We start from the raw sequence: 26,849 nt of genomic DNA, 5'->3' as shown, positions 1-26,849 counted from the left end.
ATTGATTTTTTAAAAATTTCTTCATATCCTTGATTTCAGAAACCCACTCAAGCCAGCTTAAATTTTAAAAATAAGAATAAAGAATGACTTTATTGGAAAGATAGGGATATTTCATAGAATCCAAGAGCAGGAAGCCACATCTCCCAAGAACTGGCTTTAGGAATGAATCAGAAAATGCCTAGAACCCAGCCAGGGAGCTCCCCTCTCCTCCTCTCCTGCTCTGAGGCAGCCCGTCTCAGTGTCCACTGCTCTCCTGGGTCTGGTGCCCGCTTGTGGCCCCTCTCTCTGCACAGGCCGGCTTTCCCTAATTCATTTGCACAAGACCCACTTTCTGTTGCCCCCAAATGCCACCCCCAGTCCCAAAGGCTACATCTCCTCCCAGCAAGGCACCCACTGATTCAGCCTAAGATTCCAGTTTCCCAGAAGAGAGAATTCGACTGTCTAGCCCAGTCTCCAGCCTGGTCGCTCCTGGGTCAACGTCCACCTCCAGAGTGCAGACAAGACCGCAGGGGCCCAGCCCACGGTGGAGGGAAGTTCTCAGGGAAGGGTGTGGGCTTGGTAGGTACCCACAGGTGTCTGTGGAGCTGCAAAGCATTTCTGGTGCTTGCAGAAGTGGTTTTGTAAACATTCCTGCAGTCAGAAAATACTTCACTGAGCTATTTTTATAGTTTTGGGATTGTTTTTAAAGTAAAGTATGATCTTTGAAACTGTGGTGTAAAGTGAGTTGTTAGGATTATCCGGGAGCTACAATCCTTTGAGTTCTCTTAGTATCGATCTCATGGCCAAAAATATCTAAAATTATCTATATTCAAAGAATGTTTTCATTGAATCTTTTAATCCTTTTCCCACTTCCTTTGTTATTTGCAGTCACTCTTGAGAATTCTAAAAGTATACTTTGCAGATATATCTAGTTCATTGGAAAAATATTGATTACTCATTCTCATATAATGCTAAATAGCCAAAGCTGATTTAACTCCCTTTTTTCTTTTCTGATTTGTGTATGTTGAGCCATAAAGTCCGGAAGACGGGCCCATTTCAGAGAAAACGTTTTCGAATTTACTTGCTCCTCACAGCCAAGGCAAACCCCCTAATCACTATTTCATAACTCAGCAAACTGGAAATGATCCAGGTTTCATTTAGGAAATGAGAGAACCTTGTTTTTAATTAGTCATTTAGAAACAGACCTGCAACTCCTGAAGTTTAGCCAAACTAGATTTCAGACCTAGGTGGTACCCACTTAAACGTTAAAGAACATGATGTAACACGGAGTTCTTATTTTGCTATTATTTTTACCACAAAGGACATTTCAAGGCTACTAGATATAAATAGTTATGCAAGAAAGAGAGAGAGTAGGAAACGTTAGTGTGCATATGTACACTGAATTATTTGCAGATGAAATGTTAGGATATCTGACGTTTTCTTCAAAGTAATCTGGGGTGAGGGAATGAGGAGGTTCCTGCAGCAGGGCCAGCCATGTGCTAATAACCAGCCATGTGCTAATAACCAGGGCCAGCCATGTGCTAATAACCATGGAGGCTGGACATTGGCCCCATAGGGCTTCTTTATACTATTACTTCCATATATGTTTGAGATTTCCCATCGTTTAAAACATGCTGAAAAAATACTAGAAAGTAGATCTTTTGAGTCATTTAAATTTTCAAGCCATAAAGGATCATTGATATGATAGGAGGAGAATTAAGAAGTCTAATCTTTTTCAACATTAATCAAAATGAGTCCAAGATTTAAAATTTACATCAGACCGAAAGACTATTTTTGCTCAACATTTTGTTTTGGGGAAAGTCTCGGATTTCTTTATAAATTTTCAAGTAAAAAAGGAAGGGGGAAATGGAATAAGCATTTACAGTTTGTTTTATGTGTCCTTGTCTTCCTGTTTCTAAATGTTAAAGGGCAAATTTAGAATTTATATCCTAGTAAGCACAAACGCTTACGAGGTTCTTGCTTCCAGTGCCATAATTTTTGCCAAAGCAGTTTGCTTTTACTACATTTCTGTGCTAGGAGGCAACAGGGGAAAAGAGCAAAAAAAAAAATTTTTGTCAGGCTTTGGAAAAATAGCTATTTTCAATGCAACAGAGGAAAACACAGCAAGCTTGATTCTTCTAGTTTTGAAGGATGTTCAAGGTCAGATTTTATGAGGTTCATATTTTTAAAAATCATAGCTTTGGAGTTTGCACCTTGCCATGTAATTGTCTTTACATGCACTTCTGGATCATTCAACATATATTTACTCAGTTTATGAGACGTTGATTAAAATGAATCAGAATAGTTGCAATCATGCTCATCACTTTATAACAAAAAGATAAATGCAGAGTTTAATTGTCTTCCTACTTTATTCTATCATAACAGGGAAATTACTGCAAGTTAATTCAGGTGCCAAAGAACAACTCTTTTTTGAAGCTCCAAGAGGCAAACGGCATATAATAAGACCTTCAGAGGTAACAGTCAGACACAAAGCTTTTTAAAAAGTATTTCATGAAAATTTAGTATGTGCATTTTAACAAAACCTATCAATTATTATTCACTAATATCAGTTATAGTTTGTGTATCTTTAAGCTTGACCATTTCTTAAATCTGCCTGCTTAGCCTGGTTTCCTACTTTCTGAGGACATATGGATTTACTATACCACAAATGTAGCAATGCATAGTTGGCATTCTGCTTAATTTTTCTCTGCCAGAAGACAATGACTGAGCTAACAATTTGGATGCTACATATTACTTTTCCCATTCTACATGTCCTGTCATTTTATGCAAAGCTTTTTATGAACGTAAAGTTTTGAAACGTGCTTTCTCAATGGTTACTGTTTGTAATAGTAAAAATGCCTTCTACAACAAGAGAAATTATTTTTCAAAACAAAACATTCCACAACCTGACCATCCTAATGTAGCAAACTGTTTCCTTTTTCTATATTTTCCTCGTGCTCTTAGCCACATACACCATTTTTTAATTGCTGAAGTCAAAGCCTAGATAAAATTTTTGAATCCATGAACTAACGCCTTCCTAAAAGCTCTTCCTAAAGGCTCGCTGCTTTTGTCTTTCGGCCTGCACAGTGCTTCCGTGTAGTGAACCCTGATGGCCAAAAAGTCATTGCCTGATTAGCACTAAGGACATCCTTTTAGTCCCAGGAGACAATCGCTCTCATTTTTTCGCTGTGTAACCTTCGATGAAAGAAAAGGAAATATTGCTTCCTTAGAGGAAAAAGGGTCAAGGGTACGCCACTGAGGGACAGGCGTCTTCCTCTCTCTAGCTTCAGTTAGCCAGTAATATAAACAATCCCGGTATTCTAATGTACTCCCAGAGACATCTGGACTCATGTCCATTCATAATATTTTCATTGTTTCTAAAGGAAATATATGTGCAGTACATAAGAAACCCAAGTTGTTATGGGTGATGGCATTGTATTAATGGAAACTGTTAATGGATCGATTGATCTCACTCTCCAACTCCAGTTTATTTATCTTTGATCAGTCTTCATTTTAACTTATTTTATATGGGGAAACTTTAATAGCCTTGAGTAAGGGATATTTTAAGTTATGTCATTCCTTCACTGAACATCTGTGGAATGTGCCAGGCACTTCATATACCTATAATCCAATCCTCACAGCAGCCTCGCCTGATACGTATCAGTCTCATTTTACAGACAGGGAAATTAAGGCTCCAAGAAAGTAAAAGGACCTTGGAGCTGTGATCCTAGCCTAGAGGGGTCTGCGTGTGACTTCACAGCCTAGACAACGCAGCATCATTTTACATCACTTCACCTGTTCTAGTGCCCCAAATAAGTATTCTACTGATAAAATAAGATGCAATCGGACATTGGGGATGAGGCCAACTCGGGACAGATGAGCAATTATTATGTTAAAAAAAAAACCTACCAAAGGGAAATTTATGTTAAGTCTTCCTGAAGTGCCAGGCTCTGGCTCTGAAGAGTTAATTTGTCCCTCTGCAGTGTACAGTTATTGTTCCAGAGGCTGATCTCTGGTGCTGTTGGTTGGGGAGTCCCTCCAGCTAATGTCTCCTCAGCCTGGCCACCCTGGTATTGGCATTACTAAGAGCTCCAAAGAGGTAGCTCATCATTTTACTTACCAGTATTGTCAGGCTCTTCAATTAAGTATGAAGGATTTTGAAAATCTCCTTTTCAAAGAAGATTTTTTTTTTTTTTAAGAAACAGTCATGGTGAAACTAACACAAAGTCTACCCAGCAAATTGTTAACTATGCCAAATATTAAAATGTCCAATTTATATTCATCTGATGCAGCACGGTGCAGATAAGCTGGCTCTATACTAGCAGCCCAAGTCTCTGGAGCTCGACTTTCCCTCTGCTTGCCAAGCAGGCTGGGATTTAAGTGACTAACCTCTCTGTGGGCTCCAGTCACCTCCTCTGCAAAATGATGATGATAATGACATACCTGCCTGGGGCAAGGTGCTGTGGAAGACACCCCTGGAGGACTCTTCTGCCATCTAAAGTCCAGGGTTTTTAACAAGTTTATTTACCCCTTTGGGGTTTTGTCAGTTACAGGGATCATTCTTTTTTTTTTTTTCAATTTATTTTATTGAAGTATAATTGATTCCCAATGTTGTGTTCATTTCTGCTGTACATACAGCAAAGTGACCCAGTTATACATATATATACATTTTTTTCATATTCTTTTCAATTATGGTTTATCACAGGATATTGAGTATAGTTACAGGGATCACTCCTAATGCTCCATTTTAAATGTGATTTCTGTAGCTTCCCCTGGAGAACACATTGTCCAGATCTGGCCAAGGGTGTTCTGTCAGGGTGACTGTAGAGTGAGCAATGCCAGCTCACTGCCCATTCCTCCCTATATAATGAGGCCAGGAAAGGTGCCATCCAGAGAGGTGGCATTGGGGATGGACAAGGAAGTTGTCAGAAATGGAATCTCGTATCTGTAAGGGAGTCAGTGGCCAGAAAGCCCATTTCTAGAACTAGAGGGGAGGTTCCCTGCTTCTTTTCCTGTGACGGTCAGTTGAAGATTTCATAAGGAGTTGGGGAGATTCCACTTGCACCTCAGAAAACTGAGGTAATTGTTGGAGAACCACTTCTCGTCACCTAAGTCTGTGACCCTGCCTCAGGCACCCCAAGTCGCTGGGTGAACCGCAGCTTTTTGGTTCCAATTCTGCATGCGTCCAGAAGAAACACAGAATATTAAATGAGGAGAAATTTGAGTGGCCAAAATATGTATAGCACCTCCCCACGTTGTGACTAAAATCCTGGCTGCATCTTTATCTTGTCATTTCCCTTCTAGGCAGTGGTACCAAGCAGAAAACAACAGAAATGGAGGCGAGGTGCATTAACAATGTGCACCAGAAAGCAGTTTCCAGATCCAAAGAGAGCAATCTGGCCTTTAATTTTAGCTACAGTTTTCTAATGATTTTTTATACCCTTTTAAACAGTGCTTTAAAGTGCTTATGTAAAGAAACTGTAATGTTAAGGTATACTAGCAGATCTTGAATGAAAGTAAATGAGATCAAATCCCCCAGGAAAGTCTGATAACAAAGTGTTACTGTTACTGTTTTCTTTTTTAAAAAAGGAAAGAAAATCCTCAATTTTATCAGAATTTAACCTACATGAATTGCAAATCTTCTGTTCGGGAATTTCAGACAAAACAGTGTTAAAGGATAAAATGTATATTCGTGGCAATACAATATGAACAGCTTTTCCAGTTTTTAAGATGGTCTCTCTAGAGCATAAAGAATATTAAGAATCTTATTACTGCAGAATCTTATTACTCTTTCCTCCAAGGAAGCAGTCCTTTAAAAAGTTGTGTCCTGTGACTTTTAAAAATAATTTGCTAAATGATCAGCCCCATCGATCAGTCTAGCTCAGTGGTTCTCAATTGGGATCAATTTGCCCCCTCTCCCAGGGATATTTGACAATGTCTGGGGACAACCTGGGGAGGTGGTGCTACTGGCATCCAGTAGGTAGAGGACAGGGATGCTGCTAAAAAGGACAGCCCCTGACAATGAAGAATTATCCCTCCTAAAATGTCAATAGGGCCAATGCTGAGAAACCCTGATCTAGCTAATGGCATATACAATGATAAATGTCTAGGTAAGAACTAAAAACCTTTGGTATTGTCAGGTGTCCATAATTCCAACATGTTCACTTTATCTAGGGGAACATATATGGAGGTTTGACTACAGTGTTATTGAGACAGTGCATATACCACTTTAAAAATGCAGCCGAGAACTTAGGCACCGCAGCATACAACAAATGCCTGGTGTTGGCAAAGTCATAATTTAGAACTATTCAGCCTTCATTTGTTTCTTTTAAATAAAACAAAAAGATCTCTAGGTTTTACGAAAATATATTAATTTTCCTTCCTTCTTTTCAAGATTGAGAAGATAGAGTGGGACGCTTGGACCTGTGTTCTGGGGCCCACCTGTGAGGGCATCTGGCCAGTGCACAGTGATGTGACTGATGTGAATGCTGCCAGTCTCACCAAAGACCATTCCCTCTTAGCCACAGGAGATGATTTTGGTTTTGTTAAGCTTTTTTCATATCCTGTGAAGGTAATATTGCATGTTTATTATATATACTTGCTCAGTCTCATTAATAACCCCAAATCTATCTATTGTATCTAAGTGGATTTTTAAATATTGAAGGAATAAGCAATCAATAGTTAATCTACAGTATCATGGTTATTTACGCTGTATAGAAAGCTTTGTGACATTATGTTTACTAGTTTGAGTCAGAGTCTCGTGGAGTAGAATTCCTCCTTGAAAGGCCGTCAGTGGACATCAAATCCAGCATCTCACAAACTGCAAAGTAAGATTTTTCTCTGCATCTTGGACTGGTGTCTTTACTAGCATACTTCTAGAGATGAAGAACTTACTACCACACAAAGCAGCCCAATTCATTTGTAAATTGCTCCATTGTTAAAATGCTTTGCTCTATATTGAGCTGAATTTTTTCCTTTAGCCAAAGTTCTGCCTTCTGAATCATTGTTGAATGAGTCCAGTCTTCTGACAGCCTTTTCTCCAGCCTAAACGTCTCCAATTCCTTCAGCCACTTCCCAAGTGACATGGTGTCTAGCTCCCTCCTCCCTCTAAGCATAATCCATTTTATCAAGTCCCTTGACAAATTTTTTCTGTTTCTTCTTCTTTCAGTTTTATTGAGATATAACTGACATATAACACTGTGTAAGTTTAGGGTGTACAGCATAATGATTTGTCATATACACCTCATGAAATGATTATCACGATAAGTTTAGTGAACATCTATCATTTAATACTGATACAAAACAACAGAAAAAGAAAAAAAATTTTTTTTCCTTGTGATGAGAACTCTTAGGATTTACTTTCTTAACAACTTTCATTATATCATACAGCAGAGTTAGCTATAGTCATCATGTTGTAGCATTATATCCCTAGTACTTATTTATCTTATAACTGGAAGTTTGTACCTACTGACTGCCTTCATCCAATCCCCACACACACACCTCTCACCTCTGGTAACTACAAATGTGATCTCTTTTTCCATGAGTTTGTTTATTTGTTTGTTTTGAAGTATAATTGACCTAAAACACTGTGTTTGTTCAGATATTACATTATTATTGACTATATTCCCCACTCTGTACGTTTCATCCCCCTGACTCATTTATTTTGTAACTGGAAGTTTGTGACTCTTCATCTCCCTTACCCATTTCAATTCCATTTTAAACCGTCTCATCTAAAACCAAATTCAGGTCCATCGAGGTTGCTGCAAATGGCAGTATTTCATTCTTCTTAATGGCTGAATAATATTCCATTGTATACATGTGCCACATCTTCTTTACCCATTCATCTGTCAGTGGACATTTAGGTTGCTTCCATGTCCTGGCTATTGTAAACAGCACTGCAATGAACATTGAGGTGCATGTATCCTTTCAAACCATGTTTTTCTCTGGATATATGCCCAGGAGTAGGATTGCTAGATCATATGGTAGCTCTATTTTTAATTTCTTAAGGAACCTCCATAGTGGCTGTACACCTGAAAGTAGCACAACATAGTTAATCAACTATACTCCAATATAAAATAAAAATTAAAAAAAATAAAACCAAATTTGGTGATTCAGATGCAATCTGACCAGCTCAGGGTACAGTAGGACTCATCTTCTTGTTTTGATTTTATTTTTGCATTAAAACAAGCTTAAGATGGCATCAACTCTTTTGGCTGCCATACCACACAACTGAATCGTAGATGTTATTCCCCCAAATGTTAAGGTTATCCCCTATCTTGGACTTATCCAATTGATTTTCTAAAATCTGAGTAAGTACAGAACTTTGTATTTGTACCAAATAAGATATATCTTATTTATTTTCCCTAGTTCCAGCCTGTCAACATCTTTGAAATACCTTTTCAAAGTATTTGCTTTCCCTTCCAGCATCCTCTGATTTCACAAGTGTGAGTTCCAAATCATGGAAAGAAAAAGACAGAACTAAACACCACCACCACCAAGAGCCCCCATTCATTTTGGCATTCTATTCATTAATGCACACGTATCAGTAACAGACATTTAAATCTGTCTGACCATGTCCTCATGGAGATCACATTCCTGTCTCTAATCCAGCAAGACATCATTAAAACTTAGATGTCCTGCTGAAAGCCAGATTGTGTTGCTGGTATCCCTAATCTCTCCTAATAAACCAACCAATAAAAGATAAGCAGTTCACAGTGAACCCCTGTTGCTGCCTAGTCATCATTACTTCCTTTTCCAAGTGCTTATCAACCTTGTGTGTAATAATTCACCCTAGAATTTTCCAGGGATTGCATCAACTCATGAATCAGTATTTGCCAGAGTCTACTTGTTTTCCCTTTTGGATACAGGAACCTATTTTTTTGGATGCAGCCTCTCCTGGTTTCTAAACTCTCAGCTATTACTGACCTTAGTTCTATGGTCACATTTAAACATGTCTGTACTCAAGGGCAGGAGCTCTCTTTGGCCCTTTCTGGTTTGAAGAGCGTTCCCTTTAATAGAGGACATCATTAAATGCTAAACATGCTTTCTGTTCATATTAAACCATCTGATGTAAGAAGTGTTCCTAACTTTTCTCTCTTTTTCTTCTAGCCCTAAGTACATCCTTTTTTTTTTTTGTATTTCCAATGGTTCACTTTATATTTTTAAAATAATTTTTTAACATCTTTATTGAAGTATAATTGCTTTACAGTGTTGTGTTAGTTTTTGCTGTATAACAAAGTGAATCAGCTATATATATATATATATATCCCCATATCCCCTCCCTCTTGCGTCTCCCCCCGCCATCCCACCCCTCTAGGTGGTCACAAAGCACCGAGCTGATCTCCCTGTGCTATGCAGCTGCTTCCCACTAGCTATCTATTTTACATTTGGTAGTGTATATATGTCAACGCTACTCTCTCACTTCGTCCCGGCTTACCCTTCCCCCTCCCCATGTCCTCAAGTCCATTTTCTACGTCTGCGTCTTTATTCCTGTCCTGCCCCTAAATTCATCAGAACCACTTTTTTTCTTTTTTTTTTAGATTCCATATATATGTGTTAGCATACGGTATTTGTTTTTCTCTTTCTGACCTACTTCACTCTGTCTGATAGACTCTAGGTCCATCCACCTCACTACAAATAACTCAATTTCGTTTCTTTTTATGGCTGAGTAATATTTCATTGTATATATGTGCCACATCTTCTTTATCCATTCATCTGTCAATGGACACTTAGGTTGCTTCCATGTCCTGGCTATTGTAAATAGAGCTGCAGTGAACACTGTGGTACATGTCTCTTTTTGAATTATGGTTTTCTCAGGGTATATGCCCAGTAGTGGGATTGCTGGGTCATATGGTAATTCTGTTTTTAGTTTTTTAAGGAACCTGCATACTGTTCTCCATAGTGGCTGTATCAATTTACATTCCCACCAACAGTGCAAGAGGGTTCCCTTTCTCCCCACCCTCTCCAGCATTTATTGTTCATAGATTTTTTGATGATGGCCATTCTGACCGGTGTGAGGTGATACCTCATTGTAGTTTTGATTTGCATTTCTCTAATGATTAGTGATGTTGAGCATCCTCTCATGTGTTTGTTGGCAGTCTGTATATCTTCTTTGGAGAAATGTCTATTTAGGTCTTCTGCCCATGTTTGCATTGGGTTGATTGTTTTTTTGATATTGAGCTGCATGCGCTGCTTATATATTTTGGAGATTAATCCTTTGTTAGTTGCTTCATTTGCAAATATTTTCTCCCATTCTGAGTGTTGTCTTTTCATCTTCTTTATGGTTTCCTTTGCTGTGCAAAAGCTTTGAAGTTTCATTAGGTCCCATTTGTTTATTTTTATTTCCATTTCTCTAGGAGGTGGGTCAAAAAGGATCTTGCTGTGATTTATGTCATAGAGTGTTCTGCCTATATTTTCCTCTAAGAGTTGTATAGTGTCTGGCATTACATTTAGGTCTTTAATCCATTCTGAGTTTATTTTTGTGTATGGTGTTAGGAAGTGTTCTAATTTCATTCTTTCACATGTAGCTGTCCAGTTTTCCCAGCACCACTTATTGAAGAGGCTGTCTTTTCTCCATTGTATATTCTTGCCTCCTTTATCAAAGATAAGGTGACCATATGTGCGTGGGTTTACATCTTCAAAATCCTTTTCAGTTGTCTTAGTTTTTGACTTTTGCTTTCTTGAAACGGTACTAAAGTTGTGTGTAGAAGACTTTTGTGTTCATCCCTGGTTTTTTGCTCCAGCTACCTCTTCAGCCACTTTGGTTTCTTTAGATGCCTTCCTCTTTCCTTCTTCATTTGTTAGAATCTCATCAGATTATCATTTTGGGTAGCCTTTTCTAACATACACTTATGATTATGTCCAGTGTTCCCTTCATTGTCCATCCCTAATCCCAAAGCCATCTGGTAGCCTTCTCCCAATGACTCATCACTTTACTGTCACCTATCAGCCCTTCCTATTTGATAAGAACTCAGTTCTGTGTAGCAATTCCTCACTATTTCTACATTTTTTGAATCGAGACTGCTAGCAGGACAAGTCAAGAAGTTAGTGATACCCTGGTTTTAGTGGACTCAGGTTTGGGCAGGTGTTTAGATACCTGAAATCCCCATGGTACTACTGCATCTTGCTCCTGAGCTAGATTTAGTGTTGGTCTTGGGAGTTCATCATCCACATCCCCAGCCTGAGCAGGAGGGCTGTCTATCTATCGCAGTAATTTCACGCTGTGTTCTTCCGCCTCCCAGAGCTCCAGGAAGGCTCCTCAGTGACAACCCCAGAAAACAAGGTAGGGGCTCTGGGGCCCCACTCCTGCTCCAACCAGAGTCACTCTGTGTTTTTGTATTTTGTACATTGAGCTTCTGTGTAAGATTTTTTCCAAGATTTTGTTATGAAAATTTTCAAGCATACAGGTAAGATGAAAGAATGATACAGTGAACTCCCAGAAACCCACCACTTAGATTCTGTGGCTCATAGTAAATTGTTGACATCAGGATACTTAGCCCTAACTGTTTCAACTCACATATCATTACCTAGGGTTCAATATTTTTTTAGTATTTTTTAAGTAAAATTTATGTATAGTTGAGATACACCAAATTTTTTTTTTTTTTTTTTTTGCGGTACGCAGGCCTCCCACTGTTGTGGCCTCTCCCGTTGCGGAGCACAGGCTCTGGACGTGCAGGCTCAGCGGCCGTGGCTCATGGGCCCAGCCGCTCCGCGGCACGTGGGATCCTCCTGGACTGGGGCATGAACCCGTGTCCCCTGCATTGGCAGGCGGACTCCCAACCACTGCACCACCAGGGAAGCCCCAAGATGCACCAATTTTAAGGTTCCTTTTGATGAGCCTTGACAAACATATACACCTGCATAATCCAAACACCTCTCAAGATATAGAATATTATCATCACCCCAGGAGGTTTCCTCATGCTAACTTCTGGGTCAATCCCCACCCCCACTCCACCCTCAGATGAAAAAAACGATTCCAATGTTTTTTACCATCGATTAGTTTTCCCTGTTTCAGAACTTCATATAAATGGGATGATCAATTAGGAACCATTTTGTTTCTGGCTTCTTTCACTCAGATAATGTTTCTGAGATTTCTTCATGTTGTGTGTAACAATAATCCTTTCCCTTTTTAGCTGAGTGGAATTCCATTGTGTGGATATAGCAAAGTTTGTTTATCCACACAGCTGTTGGTGAATACAGGCTTTTCCCATGTTTGGTTATAATGAAGCTGCTATAAACATTTTTGGATAAATCTCTATGGACATATATTTTCTTTCTTTTAAATAAATATATAGGAGTGGAATTTCTGGGTTATTGGGAAAAATGTGTGTTTAACTTTTTAAGAAACTGCCAGATCTTTTTCCAAAATGATTGTATCATTTTACGTTTTCACCAAAAATGTAAGAGATTTCCAGTTGATCATTCAGTGTTGTCAGACTTGTAAAATTTAGCTGTCCTGATGAGACAATAATGTGTGATCTTATTGTTTTTGTAACTTACGTTTCCCTGATGACTAATCATGCTAGGCACTTTTTCGTTTGCTTATTGGTCGTTTGTGAAGTGTTTGTACAAATCTTTTGTCCACTATTTTACATTGGATTGTTTCTCTTTTTATTCTTGAGTTCTACTGTGTAAGATTTGATTGAAGAAAAAGTTTCATAATTTAAAAGCATTGGAAAATCACTAACCCATATAAACCACTTTGATAGTATCACTTCTCTCCTTTTTTTTCCATCTGATTTTCCTGGCACTCTTTCCCTCCCAAATTCATGGACCCAGGCTGATGAACATTTCTAGCTGTACAGTCACTCCTCCAATGCTCTGTGTGTATTGGCCACACTTCACCCTCTGTTATGGACTGAATGTTTGCATCCCTGCCAAAGTTCATATGTTGAAGCCCTAACATCCAGTGTGACTGGATATGTAGAGAGGGCATTTACAGAAATAGTTAAGGTAAAATGAGGTCATAAGTGTGGGACCCTGATCCAATAGGATTAGTGTCCTTATAAGAAGAGACACCAATGAGCTCACTCCCTCTCCCCATGCACACTCACACTGAGAAAAGGCTAGATAGGAACTTTCTATGTGCTCAATATAAGGGGTCCACAAGCCAGCGGGAGAGCCCACACCAGAAGCCAAATTGGCTGGCACCTTGATCTTAAACTTCCCAGCCTGCAGAACCATGAGAAATAAATAGCTGTTGTTTAAGCCACCCAACATGTGGATTTTTTTTTATGGCAGCCCTACCAGACTAAGACAGCATCCCATTGCAGTGTTCTAGCACTGAATACCATGTCACCAAGTCTTGGTGATGCCTATGAGACTGTATTATCATCATGTAGATCTTTGCCCAAAATTCAAGTTCCATTTGTTAGAGTCTAATGTCATGTCTTCTTCTTAACCCTTTTCCTTGTTCTCCTTTCCTATGAGTTACTAGATCTCTCTTCCAGGCATTTTTCAATCCATGACAAACGTAAGTCCTTATATATGCAGTTTTACAGTTTAAAATCTCAGTGTATTAGTCCCCTGATAATCACATTGTTTCCAGCATCCATAAGATAGACTCTCCTTTGGGCTTCCCTGGTGGCACAGTGGTTGAGAGTCTACCTGCTGATGCAGGGGACACGGGTTTGTGCCCTGGTCCGGGAAGATCCCACATGCCGCGGAGCGGCTGGGCCTGTGAGCCATGGCCGCTGAGCCTGTGCGTCCGGAGCCTGTGCTCTGCAATGGGAGAGGCCACAGCAGTGAGAGGACCGTGTACTGAAAAAAAAAAAAAAAAAAAAAGACTCTCCTTTGTCAGAGCCCACCCATTTGTCCAGTACCTTCAACCACATCCCAGAAAACCTGATGCTGTCCTTTACCTCCATCCGTATAGCTAGCCGATTGCTTTCCATAGCCTCCCTTCCCTTCCAATGCTGTTCCCCTTCACTCTATCAGAGAGGTTAAGATACCACCATGTCATTTACATTTTTTATTTTATTTTTTTAACATCTTTATTGGAGTATAATTACTTTACAATGGTGTGTTAGTCTCTGCTTTATAACAAAGTGGATCAGCTATACATATACATATATCCCCATATCTCCTCCTTCTTGCATCTCCCACCCTCCATATTCCACCCCTCTACGTGGTCACAAAGCACCGAGCTGATCTCCCTGTGCTATGCGGCTGCTTGCCACCAGCTATTTATTTTACATTTGGTAGTGTATATACGTCCATGCCACTCTCTCACTTTGTCCCAGCCCACCCTTCCCACTCCCCATGTCCTCAAGTCCATTCTCTACTTTTACGTCTTTATTCCTATCCTGACCCTAGGTTCTTCAGCACCATTTTATCTTTTTTTTTTAGATTCCATATATATGTGTTAGCATACGGTATTTGTTTCTCTCTTTCTGATTTACTTCACTCTATATGGCAGACTCTAGGTCCAGCCACCTCACTACAAATAACTCAATTTCGTTTCTTGTTATGGCTGAGTAATATTCCATTGTATATATGTGCCACATCTTCTTTATCCATTCATCTGTCGATGGACACTTAGGTTGCTTCCATGTCCTGGCTATTGTAAATAGAGCTGCAGTGAACATAGTGGTACATGACTCTTTTTGGATTATGGTTTTCTCAGGTTATGTGCTCAGTGGGATTGCTGGGTCGTATGGTAGTTCTATTTTTAGTTTTTTAAGGAACCTCCATACTGTTCTCCATAGTGGCTGTATCAATTTACATTCCCGTACATTTTTAAAATCCACCCTCAAGTTGTTAAGTTTCCTTCTCAGAATGTCAAAGTCTCTAGAGAGTGGTTCTTCAGAGAAGAACCTTGTACGTAAAATTTTACAGACAGAGAAACTATATGTAAAATGTTGTGAACGTGGGGAAAGGGTACGTAGCTTTCATCAGATTCTCAGGAATTTCTCACCTAAGAGCAGTTAACAACCAGCACTCTGGAGACATAGTCTAGATTCTCTATTCTTTTATGACCCAATGGAAGAGGAAGGTTGTGGTAGTGAGTCCTGATGGGTGTTACAAAAATGCATAGTTTGGCATGATGACCCAGAAAGACAACTCATCTGACCTGCTGTGCCAGGTCTCCAGGAGACTCCGTCCATAGGCCCTCAGGGAACCACCAAACACCCTCCTCCTGGGGGAGCAGCTAGCTTCCTGGAACCTTCTAGTAACTGTGAATTCCCATTATTGTTCTGTGGAGCAGTGATCTTGTTTCCTATTCTGAGAATCTTGAATCATCTCTGCTAAAAGAACCTCAGCTTTGTTAAACAGCTTCAGTGACTTAGAACTTTTTCCTCTTTCTTTTTCTCCTGTGTGGCACTTTCTTTTGCCCTGCTACCTAACTCTGATCACTTTAGAATATTTTTAACTTTGTATTTTTCTTTTGGGTTTCTTCTATCCTGTCTAGATGTAGGAGTATAGATAGGCATTTCTCAAGCTCTTTCACTTTCTCCTCTTCTCAAGAGACCAGCTTATATTTGTAGTTGATAAAATGGGTCAGTTCCCGCTTCCAGGAGGAAGACCAGCAGGACACATGGCTGTAGCCACTCTGACCGTCCTATTTGTTTCCATGCCTTCTGGATCTCACGTGGTCACACAGTTGTTTCCCTTGGAAATCCTTACTTTGCTCTGCCTATTCTCTAGCAAATAGTGGCTCTGGAGGGCTTCCTAGAAATGCTGCCTGCCTGCTTGCTTCCCTAATCTTTCTAGACTTAGTACTCTGCCGAGGGGTGGGCACTTCCACTCTGCTGTCAGCTAGGGGTCAGCCAAATACACAGAGATCTTGACCAAGAGTATTTCAAAGTCACACACTTTCCTGCCTCTGTCTCCTGCCACGCCTCTGGGCTGGTTTCAGGTTTCCCAGCATGCCCGTCCAAAACCGTCTGGAAGCCTCTTGTCAATGATTGAATAAAGTTTTCATCTGAGACACCAGTGGCCCTCGCGTGACCTCAGAAAGTGCATGCAGCTTCCCACGTTGCATAAGGTATTCCCTGGGAGTCACTGAGAGGATAGAAAAATTCTGCCTCTCTCAGTGGCTCCTGCTGGAGCTGTTTTTGCCAGGCTGTGGCTCGTGTGTCAAAAATGGAAGCTGGTGTCTGGTGCCAGCATGGGCTTCTCACCGCTTGTCAGGACCGCACCGGGGTGAGCAGCTGAAGGATGAGCTACCCTCATCCTTCCCCACTGGGGTGGTGTGACCTGGGTGCCACTCTGAAGAGCTTTCAGTAGTGACTGATAAACTGGGTTCCGTTTACTTGGTTACGTTTGTTTAAAAAGGAGCTTACTTTGTTTTTTTGGTGTTTTTTGTTTTTTAAGGTGCCATGTCAACTCGTTTATTAATTGGATTTTTCAGTTCATGTCTTTATTTTGAGGGGGGTTGATGTTGTTTGTTTTTTCCTTTTTCTTTGAGCTTACTTTGTTTTAACATCAATTACTTGAGTGTTTCTAGTGTTAGGAATTGTTTCCAGTGTCTGTGGCAGAAACTGTTGAGTTCGTTTTAAACCTTAACTTGCTGCCCCTGGATCATAAGAAGGCCCTTGCTCTTCTGTCACAGCCTGGGCTGTGGTACAAAACCCACTGTGGGGGATGACCAGGGAGACATTTCTGATCTCTAATTTCAACCAGACTTGCCATCAGGAGTTTGCACTAGAGACCTATGGAGAATGCACATTTGATACTTGAGAGGAGCAGAAACAAGCTTTTTATACTTTCTTAGGCTCCTTCCAGAAATAGGTTCTGTAGCTTGCATTTTATTCATTCCCTCACAGACTATCTGTTGAGGACTTACGAGGCAGGAAATGCTTTAGGGAAGAAAGAGAGCTAATCCCTGCCCTCGTGGAGCTTACACTCTAGAAAAATATAGGGAAATTACTACTTACATGAATCGTTTCCTTTGTATCCAGTGGAAACTACTCTAGAGAGTAACAGGGATGAAATAGTCCAGAAACAGGAATAATGAGACTCCCAGTGGGGTCATCGCCACTTTCCGGCTTTGCAGGGCCAGCACGCGAGATTCAAGAGGTACGTGGGGCACAGTGCCCACGTCACCAACGTGAGATGGCTGCACAACGACTCTGTGCTGCTCACGGTGGGCGGTGCCGACACGGCCCTGATGATCTGGACGAGGGAGTTTGTGGGGACCCAGGAGAGCAAGCTGGCGGACAGTGAGGAGTCGGACACTGACGCGGAGGAGGATGGAGGTGAGCCCAGTGGCTGGCGCCGGCCACGCCTTCCTCCACACCTGCTCCCGCACCACCGCAAACCAACTCTGCTCCCTTCCCGTGTTCTTCTGTTTGAGGCTATGACAGTGACGTTGCTAGAGAAAAGGCCGTCGATTACACCACCAAGATCTGTGCTGTGAGCATCCGGGAGATGGAAGGCACCAAACCACACCAGCAGACGAAAGAAGTTTCAGTGGAAGAAAGGTATGGTGTTGCCAGGTTTGCTTGCGTTTATTACACTTGACAAGAAACTCTTTGAAAGCAGAGTGCATTTTCTTTGCACTCAAAGTTGCTACTTAAGCTAGTCTTTATTTATGTATATGCACAGAGTCTTAACCTGCACACAGGCTTAAGCTGAGGGAAACTGCCCACAGCCTTTAATGTGAGGAAAGGGCGGGTTACACTTTGCGGAAGTTGTTTATGGAAAATGACTTGATTAGACATGAGATTTGGTTAGGCCAGGCTTCCCTTTGCCTAGAGAGGGTGTCAGGGCAGCCCAAACCTGTCCTGAATGTGATGGCTGATGGGGGAGCATGCTGACTGGGGAGGTGGGGGGAAGGCAGACTTCTAAGGTCTAGGAGGAATATCTGTGGATTGTGAAAAATAATCCTCCATTCTGCCCAGAGTCTGTGCATTACACCGTATCACTTGGTGTGCCTTCTCTTATGTGTCTTCACCTGCCTAGATGTGTTCAGGCGTGTTTGACCATTCCAGGCCTAACCAATTTGATTTTGTTGCTGTGGATCCTCTGTGTAGAAAGGGTTTCTGGTATTATTTTGGTGTGCTTTCTGATGTGCTACTGTAAGTATTGATAAAACACTTTAGCGTTTCTAAAAAACAAACAAAAACTCATAATTACTACAATTACTTGATTTACCATATTCATACTAAGGAGGATAAATATTGAATAAAAACTAACATCCAAAGAGAATTTCATGGATCTCAAAGATGTTTAAGAATTCTCTGTGGGCTCTTTCCACTGACATGGGTTTAGTGTTCACATGTACCCTGGTCCCATGATGTATAATTAATGCGGTTCAAGTTGTTTTTTGCATTCAGCATGGCTTTCTGCCTAATAAGTATTTACTAAATCTAATCTATCACCTTTTACTATTAGGTGGAAATTTAAATACAAAGAAATAAAATGTCATTTCTCCTCCTGCTTCAGTTTAGTGCCAGATGTTAAAATAAGCCTGATAAATGGTGGGTGTGCTACAGGCAAGAAGATTGAATTGATGCAAAAAAACAAAAAAACCCTAATTCTTCCCTAGCATCTTTGTTAAATGTTACTATGAGGGTTCAGAGTTCTCTTTTAATAAAAAAAAAAAAAGATTTTTATGCAGTAGTCTGTAAGTTATAGTTTATTTTGCTTGCAACATGGTTATTTAGTGGCCACAAAGAGGAAATATTTTTAAAGGAACTAATTCTAAGAATAAAGAAAGAAAATTTTTTAAAAATCATATGCACATAAGTACATGAATAAGCTTCCCACTTAAATAATCCACTCTAAAATAAACATTTGAACTAAATTACACATTCTTTTGAAAAAAAAAATACCCAACCTTTCCAGTTTCACATAACATTATGAAATGAGTTGACTTGGCTATTATTCCAAGGTTGTTTCTGGCTGCTTGCTACAACTCAGTGATTCATCATGCTGAGATTTAGACTGGCCACTAAGATATAGAAATCTAATCACATTCCTAAATCCAAACACTACAGCTAGTTTCTAACCTAAAATAAGGTTCACCTGAACCTCTCTTGGTCTTGGTGTCTCTGGGCAGGTCTATAAAAATCTCATACCTGCCCAATTTAGGAAGAGGTAAGAAACGTGAAGATAGAGAGGACCCTAAGAATTTTCAGTCCTAAAATCCAGAATTTTGAAGCTCCCTCATTTTCTTCATCACACAAGGTCGTCATAGATTAGCATACACAGGATTGACTTTTTTTTAATATGAAAGAAAAATGCTTCATAGTGTTATGAGATACAGGGGTAGGCATTTCACCACTTTACTGGCATTTAAAAAAATAATTCACACCAGGGTGTGTGAGTAAAACATGCAGTGAAGAAGATATAAATCCAGCGTCCAAAGGAATAGTCAAGCCTTTTCTATACATAGCAATGTCTTCGATAACTTTAAGAAGCCTTGACAGCATCAGTTCCCAGAGGGGGCTGTAACCATAGAGCAGGATGCCAGCTGCACAGCATGCTGGGAGCTAAGCAGGACCACACCAGGAATGGGCGAAGGGAGAAGGAGTAGTAAGTGGTGTCTGAGTTAGCAGCCTCCATGGTCATGAGTCAGTTCCTAATCAGAACTGAGAACAAGCAGTCTCCTCCAATCCTTGTCAGTAATTTTAGGGAAGCTTGAACCTCAGAGATAGGGCTGTAGGCAGCTTCCAACCTGCAAAAGAAAGGGGTGCCAGGCGAGGCAGACATTCAGAGAATTTGTGAGAAAGCAGGATGAGAGAGGGAACTTGGGGCAGGGCCAAGCCCTTGGGGTAGGGGGGACTCCAAACAATAAGTCAGGCAGACAGCTTCCCTGAGTCCTCCACCTGGAGCGCAAAATGGGCTCCACAGGCTCCAGCATGCCAGGCGTGAGAGAGAGGCAGCATCTCAGACGTCAGGTGCAGGGGGCCAGGCATCAAACACCCAGGTTCTCCCTGGGAATATTCGGGACTGTCAACCTTGACACTGCTCCCTTTGACTACTTCAAGCCCTACTGACCAGGGACTGTCCTTGACCTTCCCTTCATTGTTCCCTTCTGTGTATACCTGGAGATACCTGGGTGCCTGTTCTATGTACCTGTGCCGAGGCATGCACCAATAAGACTAACGGGAGACAAATACTTGAGGACCACAGGAGATGTGAGCTTGGAACACCCACTCAGTGCAGGGACTTATCTTGCCTCCTACCAATGTTTCAGGCAGTTCTACTTCTGGTTTAAATCCCTTTCCACCTTAGAACCTGTGAGATGAGTGTGGCATCTGTCATATTGAGAACAGTGCCTTGAAGGCAGCTGCACATTATGTATCAATCAGTTTTTAAGCAACTGAATCCCTACTTCCTAAAATTTATGATAGTCATAGATTGTTTCTAATTAGACTCGTTTGATTTTTAAGTAGCTGGAAGGCTTTTGATTACGCTTTTTTTGTATAATTCGAACACACTGTGAGTTCTTATTCTTCAGAAGCCATACGATCTTCAGTTTCAGTCTTTCAACAGGTGGGAAAGCTGAGAGAAATGTGTAATTGCTCTCAAAAGAATACTAGGCTACACCTACCAATATGCAGTCCCTTCCAGGTGCTTACCGAGCATGCTGGTCTTTGCTTTAGCACGCCAGACTGTCCTGCTTCCTTGACCCAGCCACACCTGTCCAGCTAGCACCTAGCCTTGCGTGAACTGTTGGGTCATCCTGGCGCTCAGCAGCCATCTGTGGCATTTATGTGGCTGAGGAAGGTCAGGAAGTCTTTTCCATCGTCAGGAATCCATGCTTCCAGAACCTCGTCTAGTGCTCAGAATGCACGCTCATCTTTGGTTTTCCTGTCCCAAGCAGAGAATCTGGTCTCTATTGAGTGTGCATTAGTTTGTTCCCCATAACTACTAGAGATTGCTTAAATTATTGTAGACCTGAAATAGAAAAAAGTAGGCTCAAAAAGTCATAAGGTTATATGGATATTTTAAATGTAACTTTTTTTTTGCTTTGTTTGAATAGGAGCTTTTTCCTGTCTTTGCACCATGTTATATATTGCATTTCTAAAGACTGCATTGGATACTCTTATCTAAAACTTCAGAAATCTTTCTTTTCTGGTTTCGATTCTTGGCTCAGGCTCCCCTAGAGTTGGCTTCAAAGAATATATAAATATAAGACAACTAATATCTTAGATAGAATTTCATAAAAGTGGTAGACAGTGAAAGGAATAACCTAAGCTTTCACACTTGGCCTAAACTCTGTGTCAGTTGTGACCCCAGCAAGAAAGAAAGATACTCTGAAAAGGAAGTAATTTGGGGAGAGCTTAATGAAGGGACTTAGCAAAGGTGTGGGCAGAATTAAAAGAAACAATAGGGGGGCTTCCCTGGTGGCACAGTTGTTAAGAATCCGCCTGCCAATGCAGGGGACACGGGTTCGAGCCCTGGTCCGGGAAGATCCCACATGCCGCGGAGCAACTAAGCCCATGTGCCACAACTACTGAGCCCACGTGCCACAGCTCCTGAAGCCTGTGTGCCTAGAGCCCGTGCTCTGCAACAAGAAAAGCCACTGCAATGAGAAGCCCTTGTACCGCAACAAAGAGTAGCCCCTGCTCACCGCATCTAGAGAAAGCCCACACGCAGCAACGAAGACCCAAAACAGCCAAAAGATCAAATAATAAAATAAATTAAAAAAAAAAAAGAAAAGAAACAATAGGGATGGGGTAGCACCTTGGGGATAGTAAGTCATTACCATCCCAGGGACAGAAGGGGCAAGTGCAGGAAGCTCTTGCCAGACGTGGAGAAGGTAGCTGTGGGAGCAATCCACCTTACAGGAGCTGAGACCTGACAGGGAGGGTTGAAGGTAACTAACGTGAGTCCCAGCAAGGAGGTACTGAAGGAATAGATGCCTCAATTGCATTCTCCTCTCACTCACTAATCTTCTACTGGTGCCTCTCTTTAGCTGAATCCAGTCAGAACCGGAAGGGCAAGACAGTCCATTGAAAGAGTCCACAACAGCCCAGTCATGGAGGGCACAGAACAGGAGAGAAGGGTGGAGGGTAGATTTTGGAGGGGCACATGGAAAATATCGGCTCATTCTTAATTTTTTTTCCTAAAGGAAACTGGTGTTATTATCACAGAAGAGAACTTCAGGCCATTTTAATATTGAACAGTAATTACTATCCTTTATAAATGCCTTTGAATATGTAAAGGTGTTTATTACCTAATATTATAACTGTATATATACAATCAAAGATGCCAGTAAATACAGCCAAATCAATATCAAGAATTATTAGAGACACTTAAAACTTTACCTAATTTAAGTGGGACAGTCTTGATGAGCCATAGTTTTTACACCATTGTCTAGGAGTGCCTCAAGAATCAACTCATAAAAGATGAGAATTATAAAATCAATATTTTATAAAATCAGTATTTTGTAGTCACATTGCATTTTTATATTCCACAGTATCTTTTTTTGCATTATTTAATTTATTTTTTAATAGATCTTTATTGGAGTGTAATTGCTTCACAATACTGTTTTAGTTTCTGTTGCACAACAAAGCGAATCAGCCATATGCATACGCATGTCCCCATATCTGCTCCCTCTTGAGCCTCCCTCCCATCCTCCCAATCCCACCCCTCTAGGTCATCGCGCAGAGCACCAAGCCAATCTCCCTGCGCTATGCTGCTGCTTCCCACCGGCCAACTATTTTACACTCGGTACTGTATATATGTCGTTGCTACTCTCACTTTGCCCCAGCTTTCCCCTCCCACCCCAAGTCCTCAAGTCCATTCTCTATGTCTACCTCTTTATTCCTGCCCTGAAACTAGATTCATCAGTACCATTTTTTTTTGGTTCCATATATATGCATTAGTGTGCGGTATTTGTTTTTCTCTTTCTGACTTACTTCACTCTGTATGACAGACTCTAGGTCCATCCACCTCACTACAAATAACTCAGTTTCATTTCTTTTTCTGGCTGAGTAATATTCCATTGTATATATGTGCCACATCTTTATCCATTCATCTGTCAGTGGACATTTAGGTTGGTTCCATGTCCTTGCTATTGCAAATAGTGCTGCAGTGGACATTGTGGTACATGTCTCTTTTTGAATTATGGTTTTCTCAGGGTATATGCCCAGTAGTGGGATTGCTGGGTCATATGGTAGTTCTATTTTTAGTTTTTTAAGGAACCCACATACTGTTTTCCATAGTGGTTGTATCAATTTACATTCCCGCCAGCAGTGCAGAAGGGTTCCCTTTTCACCACACCCTTTCCAGCATTTATTCTTTCTAGCTTTTTTGATAATGGCCATTCTGACTGGTGTGAGGTGATACCTCATTGTAGTTTTGATTTGCATTTCTCTAATAATTAGCGATGTTGAGCATCTTTTCATGTGCCTCTTGGCCATCTGTATGTCTTCCTTGGTGAAATGTCTATTTAGGTCTTCCGCCCATTTTTTAACTGGATTTTTTGATGTTGAGCTCCATGAGCTGTTTGTATATTTTGGAGATTAATCCTTTGTCTGTTGTTTCATTTGCAAATATTTTCTCCCATTCTGAGGGTTGTCTTTTCGCCTTGTTTATGGTTTCCTTTGCTGTGCAAAAGCTTTTAAGTTTAATTAAGTCCCATTTGTTTATTTTTGTTTTTATTTCCGTTACTCTAGGAGGTTCCACAGTATCTTTAAAAATAGTGTTTAAACATCTTTGGTCCATCTCCAGAGATTTGTATTTTCACATTAAGACAAAAAAACAGAAGTTAGAAACTTAAAACTATAGAAATGTTTGGTACCAATATCCGTTTTCTTGTATGGATCAAAATACCATGCAACCCCAGTTTTGCCTCCTGTGGTAACTGGGTGATGACCACAGAAATGAATCACAAAAGCATTTTCTTAATTTCTAGATAGGATCTAATAATAACTCCAAATGTGGGATATGGTCTTTTATTAAAATCCAAATATGCGGCTCCCCTGGTGGCACAGTGGTTAGGAATCCACCTGCTAATGCAGGGGACACAGGTTCGAGCCCTGGTCCAGGAAGATCCCACATGCCACAGAGCAACTAAGCCTGTGTGCCACAACTACTGAGCCTGCACTCTAGAGCCCGTGAGCCACAACTACTGAGCCTGTGTGTCACAACTACTGAAGCCTGTGTGCCTAGAGTCCGTGCTCCACAACAAGAGAAGCCATTTCAATGAGAAGCCCATGCACTACAATGAAGAGTAGCCCTCACTCACCACAACTAGATAAAGCCCATGCAGCAACGAAGACCCAACACAGGCAAAAATAAAATAAATAAAAATTTAAAAATAATTTTTAAAAAACATTAATTAAAAAAAAAATCCAAATATGCTGACCAGCCATTAGTCTTCCTAGTTGCACCTGGTGGGGCCATGTTCCCACCTCCTCCTCACCTAACTGCTCAGATTAACCATCTGCATGGGGAACAGTAATAATGGAGATTTTTATTTAATATATTCAGTTGGAACCTGTATTCAGACAGAACTCCAACTTTATGATAAAAGATACAAAATAAATATAAATTGAACTATTTTTATGGAAATTGGCATTAAAGTATTCACTAATTTTTATTTTTCTAAGTGGATGTAATTGTTAGCTTAGGGATTATTTTCTCAGTGCACCTGAGTCAGCAGTATGTATTTTTTCAGGGTCCTTTATTAACAAGTGCTGAGGCTTGCAGCTTCGGGCTCTCTGTCCAGGGATGAATAAAAGAATGTGGGACTTAACCCTTTCTGTTTCTACACAGTCTTTATAACATTGTCTTGCGTGTTATAGCATTTTCCACCTTTTACGAAAAGAATGAGAGGTTCAAACCCTCCACCCCTGTTTTCTCACCTTAGAAGCTGCATAACTTATAGTCACAAATCACAAATCAAAATACCAAGCTAGGGCTTCCCTGGTGGTGCAGTGGTTGAGAGTCCGCCTGCCGATGCAGGGGACACGGGTTTGTGCCCCGGTCCGGGAAGATCCCACATGCCGCGGAGCGGCTGGGCCCGTGAGCCATGGCCGCTGAGCCTGCGCGTCCGGAGCCTGTGCTCTGCAACGGGAGAGGCCACAACAGTGAGAGGCCCGCGTACCACAAAACAAAAAAAACAAGCTAAAGCATATTTATTTCTTCCCTCAGAAAGGCTTTGGGCTTCCTGCTAGCCTCTACTGTTTATCTCAGACTGGCAAGGTCACCTCTCTCTTAAAAAAAAATTCTGAGTTAGAAAAGTTAGCTTTTAACATTTAAATTGTGTTGTCTTAGCACCGGTTTGATGCAGTTTACTTGTAAATTATGGGTAACTCTAGTAATTGTGTGTGTGTGTGTGTGTGTGTGTGTGTGTGTATACCACAACTTCTTTGTCCATTTCATTCATTGATGGGCACTTACGTTGTTTCCATGTCTTGGCTATTGTAAATAATGCTACTGTGCATATAGGGGTACAGATATATTTTCGAATTAGTGTTTTTCATTTCCTTTGGGTATAGTCCAGAAGTGTAATTGCTGGATCATATGGTAGTTCTATTTTTAATTTTTTGAGGCTCCTCCATACTTTTTTCCATAGTGGCTACACCAATTTACATTCCCACCAACAGTGCACAAGGGATCCCTTTTCTTCACATCCATGCCAGCATTTGTTATCTCTTGTCTTTTTGATGATGGGCATTCTAACAGGAATGAATTGATACCTCATTATGGTTTTAATTTGTATTTCCCTAATGACTAGTGATGTTGAGCATATTTTCATGTACCTGTTGGCCTTTCATATATCTTCTTTGGAGAAATGTCTATTCAGGTCCTTTGCCCATTTTTTAATGGGGTTATTTGGTTTTTTGTTATTGAGTTGTATGAGTTTTTAAATATATTTTGGATATTAACCCCTTGTCAATATATGGTTTGCAAATATTTTTCCCATTCCATAGATTGTCTCTTCACTTTGTTGATGATTTCCTTTACTGTGCAGAAGCTTTTTAGTTTAGTGTAGTCTGCTTGTTTATTTTTTATTTTGTTTCTTGCCCTTTAGGTGTTATATCCAAAAAATCATTACCAAGACTTATATCAAAGAGCTTTGTTCTTATGTTTTCTTCTAAGAGTTTCATGGTTTCAGGTCTTACATTTAAATGTCTTTAATCCATTTGGAGTTAATTTTTGTGAGTGGTGTAAGTTATGGGTCTGGTTTCATTCTTTGACATGTGACTATCCAGTTATCCCAGAACCATTTATTGAAGACACTGTCTTTTCTCTGTTGAGTATTCTTGGCTCCCTTGTCAAATGTGAGTTTATTGTATATGCTTGGGTTTATATCTGGTCTCTTGATTCTGTTCCATTGGTCTATTTGTCTGCTTTTATATTGATACCATACTGTTTTGATGACTATAGCTTTATAGTATAGCTTGAAGTCAGGAAGTGTGATGCCTCCTACTTTGTTCTTCTTTCTGAGGATTTCTTTGACTATTCAGGGTCTTTTGTGGTTCTGGATAAATTTTAGGAGTGTTTGTTCTACTTCTGCAAAAAAGTGCCATTGGAATCTTTTTTTTAATATGTTTTTATTTATTTATTGTTGGCTGTGTTGGGGCTTCGTTGCTGCGTGTGGGCTTTCTCTAGTTGCAGTGAGCAGGAGCTTCTCTTCATTACGGTGCATGGACTTCTCATTGCGGTGGCTTCTCTTGTTGTGGAGCACAGGCTCTAGGCACACAGGCTTCAGTAGTTGCGGCACATGGGCTCAATAGTTGTGGCTCATGGGCTGTAGCGTGCAGGCTCAGTAGTCGTGGCATAGGGGCTTAGTTACTCTGCAGCATGTGGGATCTTCCTGGACCAGGGCTCAAACCCGTGTCCCCTGCATTCACAGGCAGATTCTTAACCACTGCGCCACAAGGGAAGTCCCACCATTGGAATCTTGATAGGGATCGCATTTAATCTATAGATGGCTTTTGTAGTATTGACAATTTAACAGTACT

The 26,849-nt window shown here is 40.6% G+C and overlaps 1 protein-coding gene across 2 annotated transcripts in view; it reads left to right on the top strand.

Annotated features, from left to right (window-relative positions):
- Positions 1-26,849, top strand: part of EML6 (EMAP like 6) — a 143,735-nt gene that overhangs the window by 58,447 nt on the left and 58,439 nt on the right. For both annotated transcript variants that reach the window (XR_003794845.1, XM_029231565.1), the window contains 4 exons: positions 2,365-2,453; positions 6,374-6,550; positions 16,976-17,177; positions 17,276-17,402. Coding sequence is in view for 1 of the 2 variants with exons in the window: in XM_029231565.1 (XP_029087398.1) it covers positions 2,365-2,453; positions 6,374-6,550; positions 16,976-17,177; positions 17,276-17,402 (595 nt within the window). In the remaining variant the exon portion in view is untranslated. The remainder of the gene's footprint in view (positions 1-2,364; positions 2,454-6,373; positions 6,551-16,975; positions 17,178-17,275; positions 17,403-26,849) is intronic.

This window comes from Monodon monoceros, unplaced genomic scaffold (assembly GCF_005190385.1).
Source record: "Monodon monoceros isolate NGI ecotype Baffin Bay Population unplaced genomic scaffold, NGI_Narwhal_1 Super_Scaffold_19, whole genome shotgun sequence".
Lineage (NCBI taxonomy): Eukaryota > Metazoa > Chordata > Mammalia > Artiodactyla > Monodontidae > Monodon > Monodon monoceros.
This window is presented reverse-complemented; position numbering and strand designations above follow the sequence as displayed.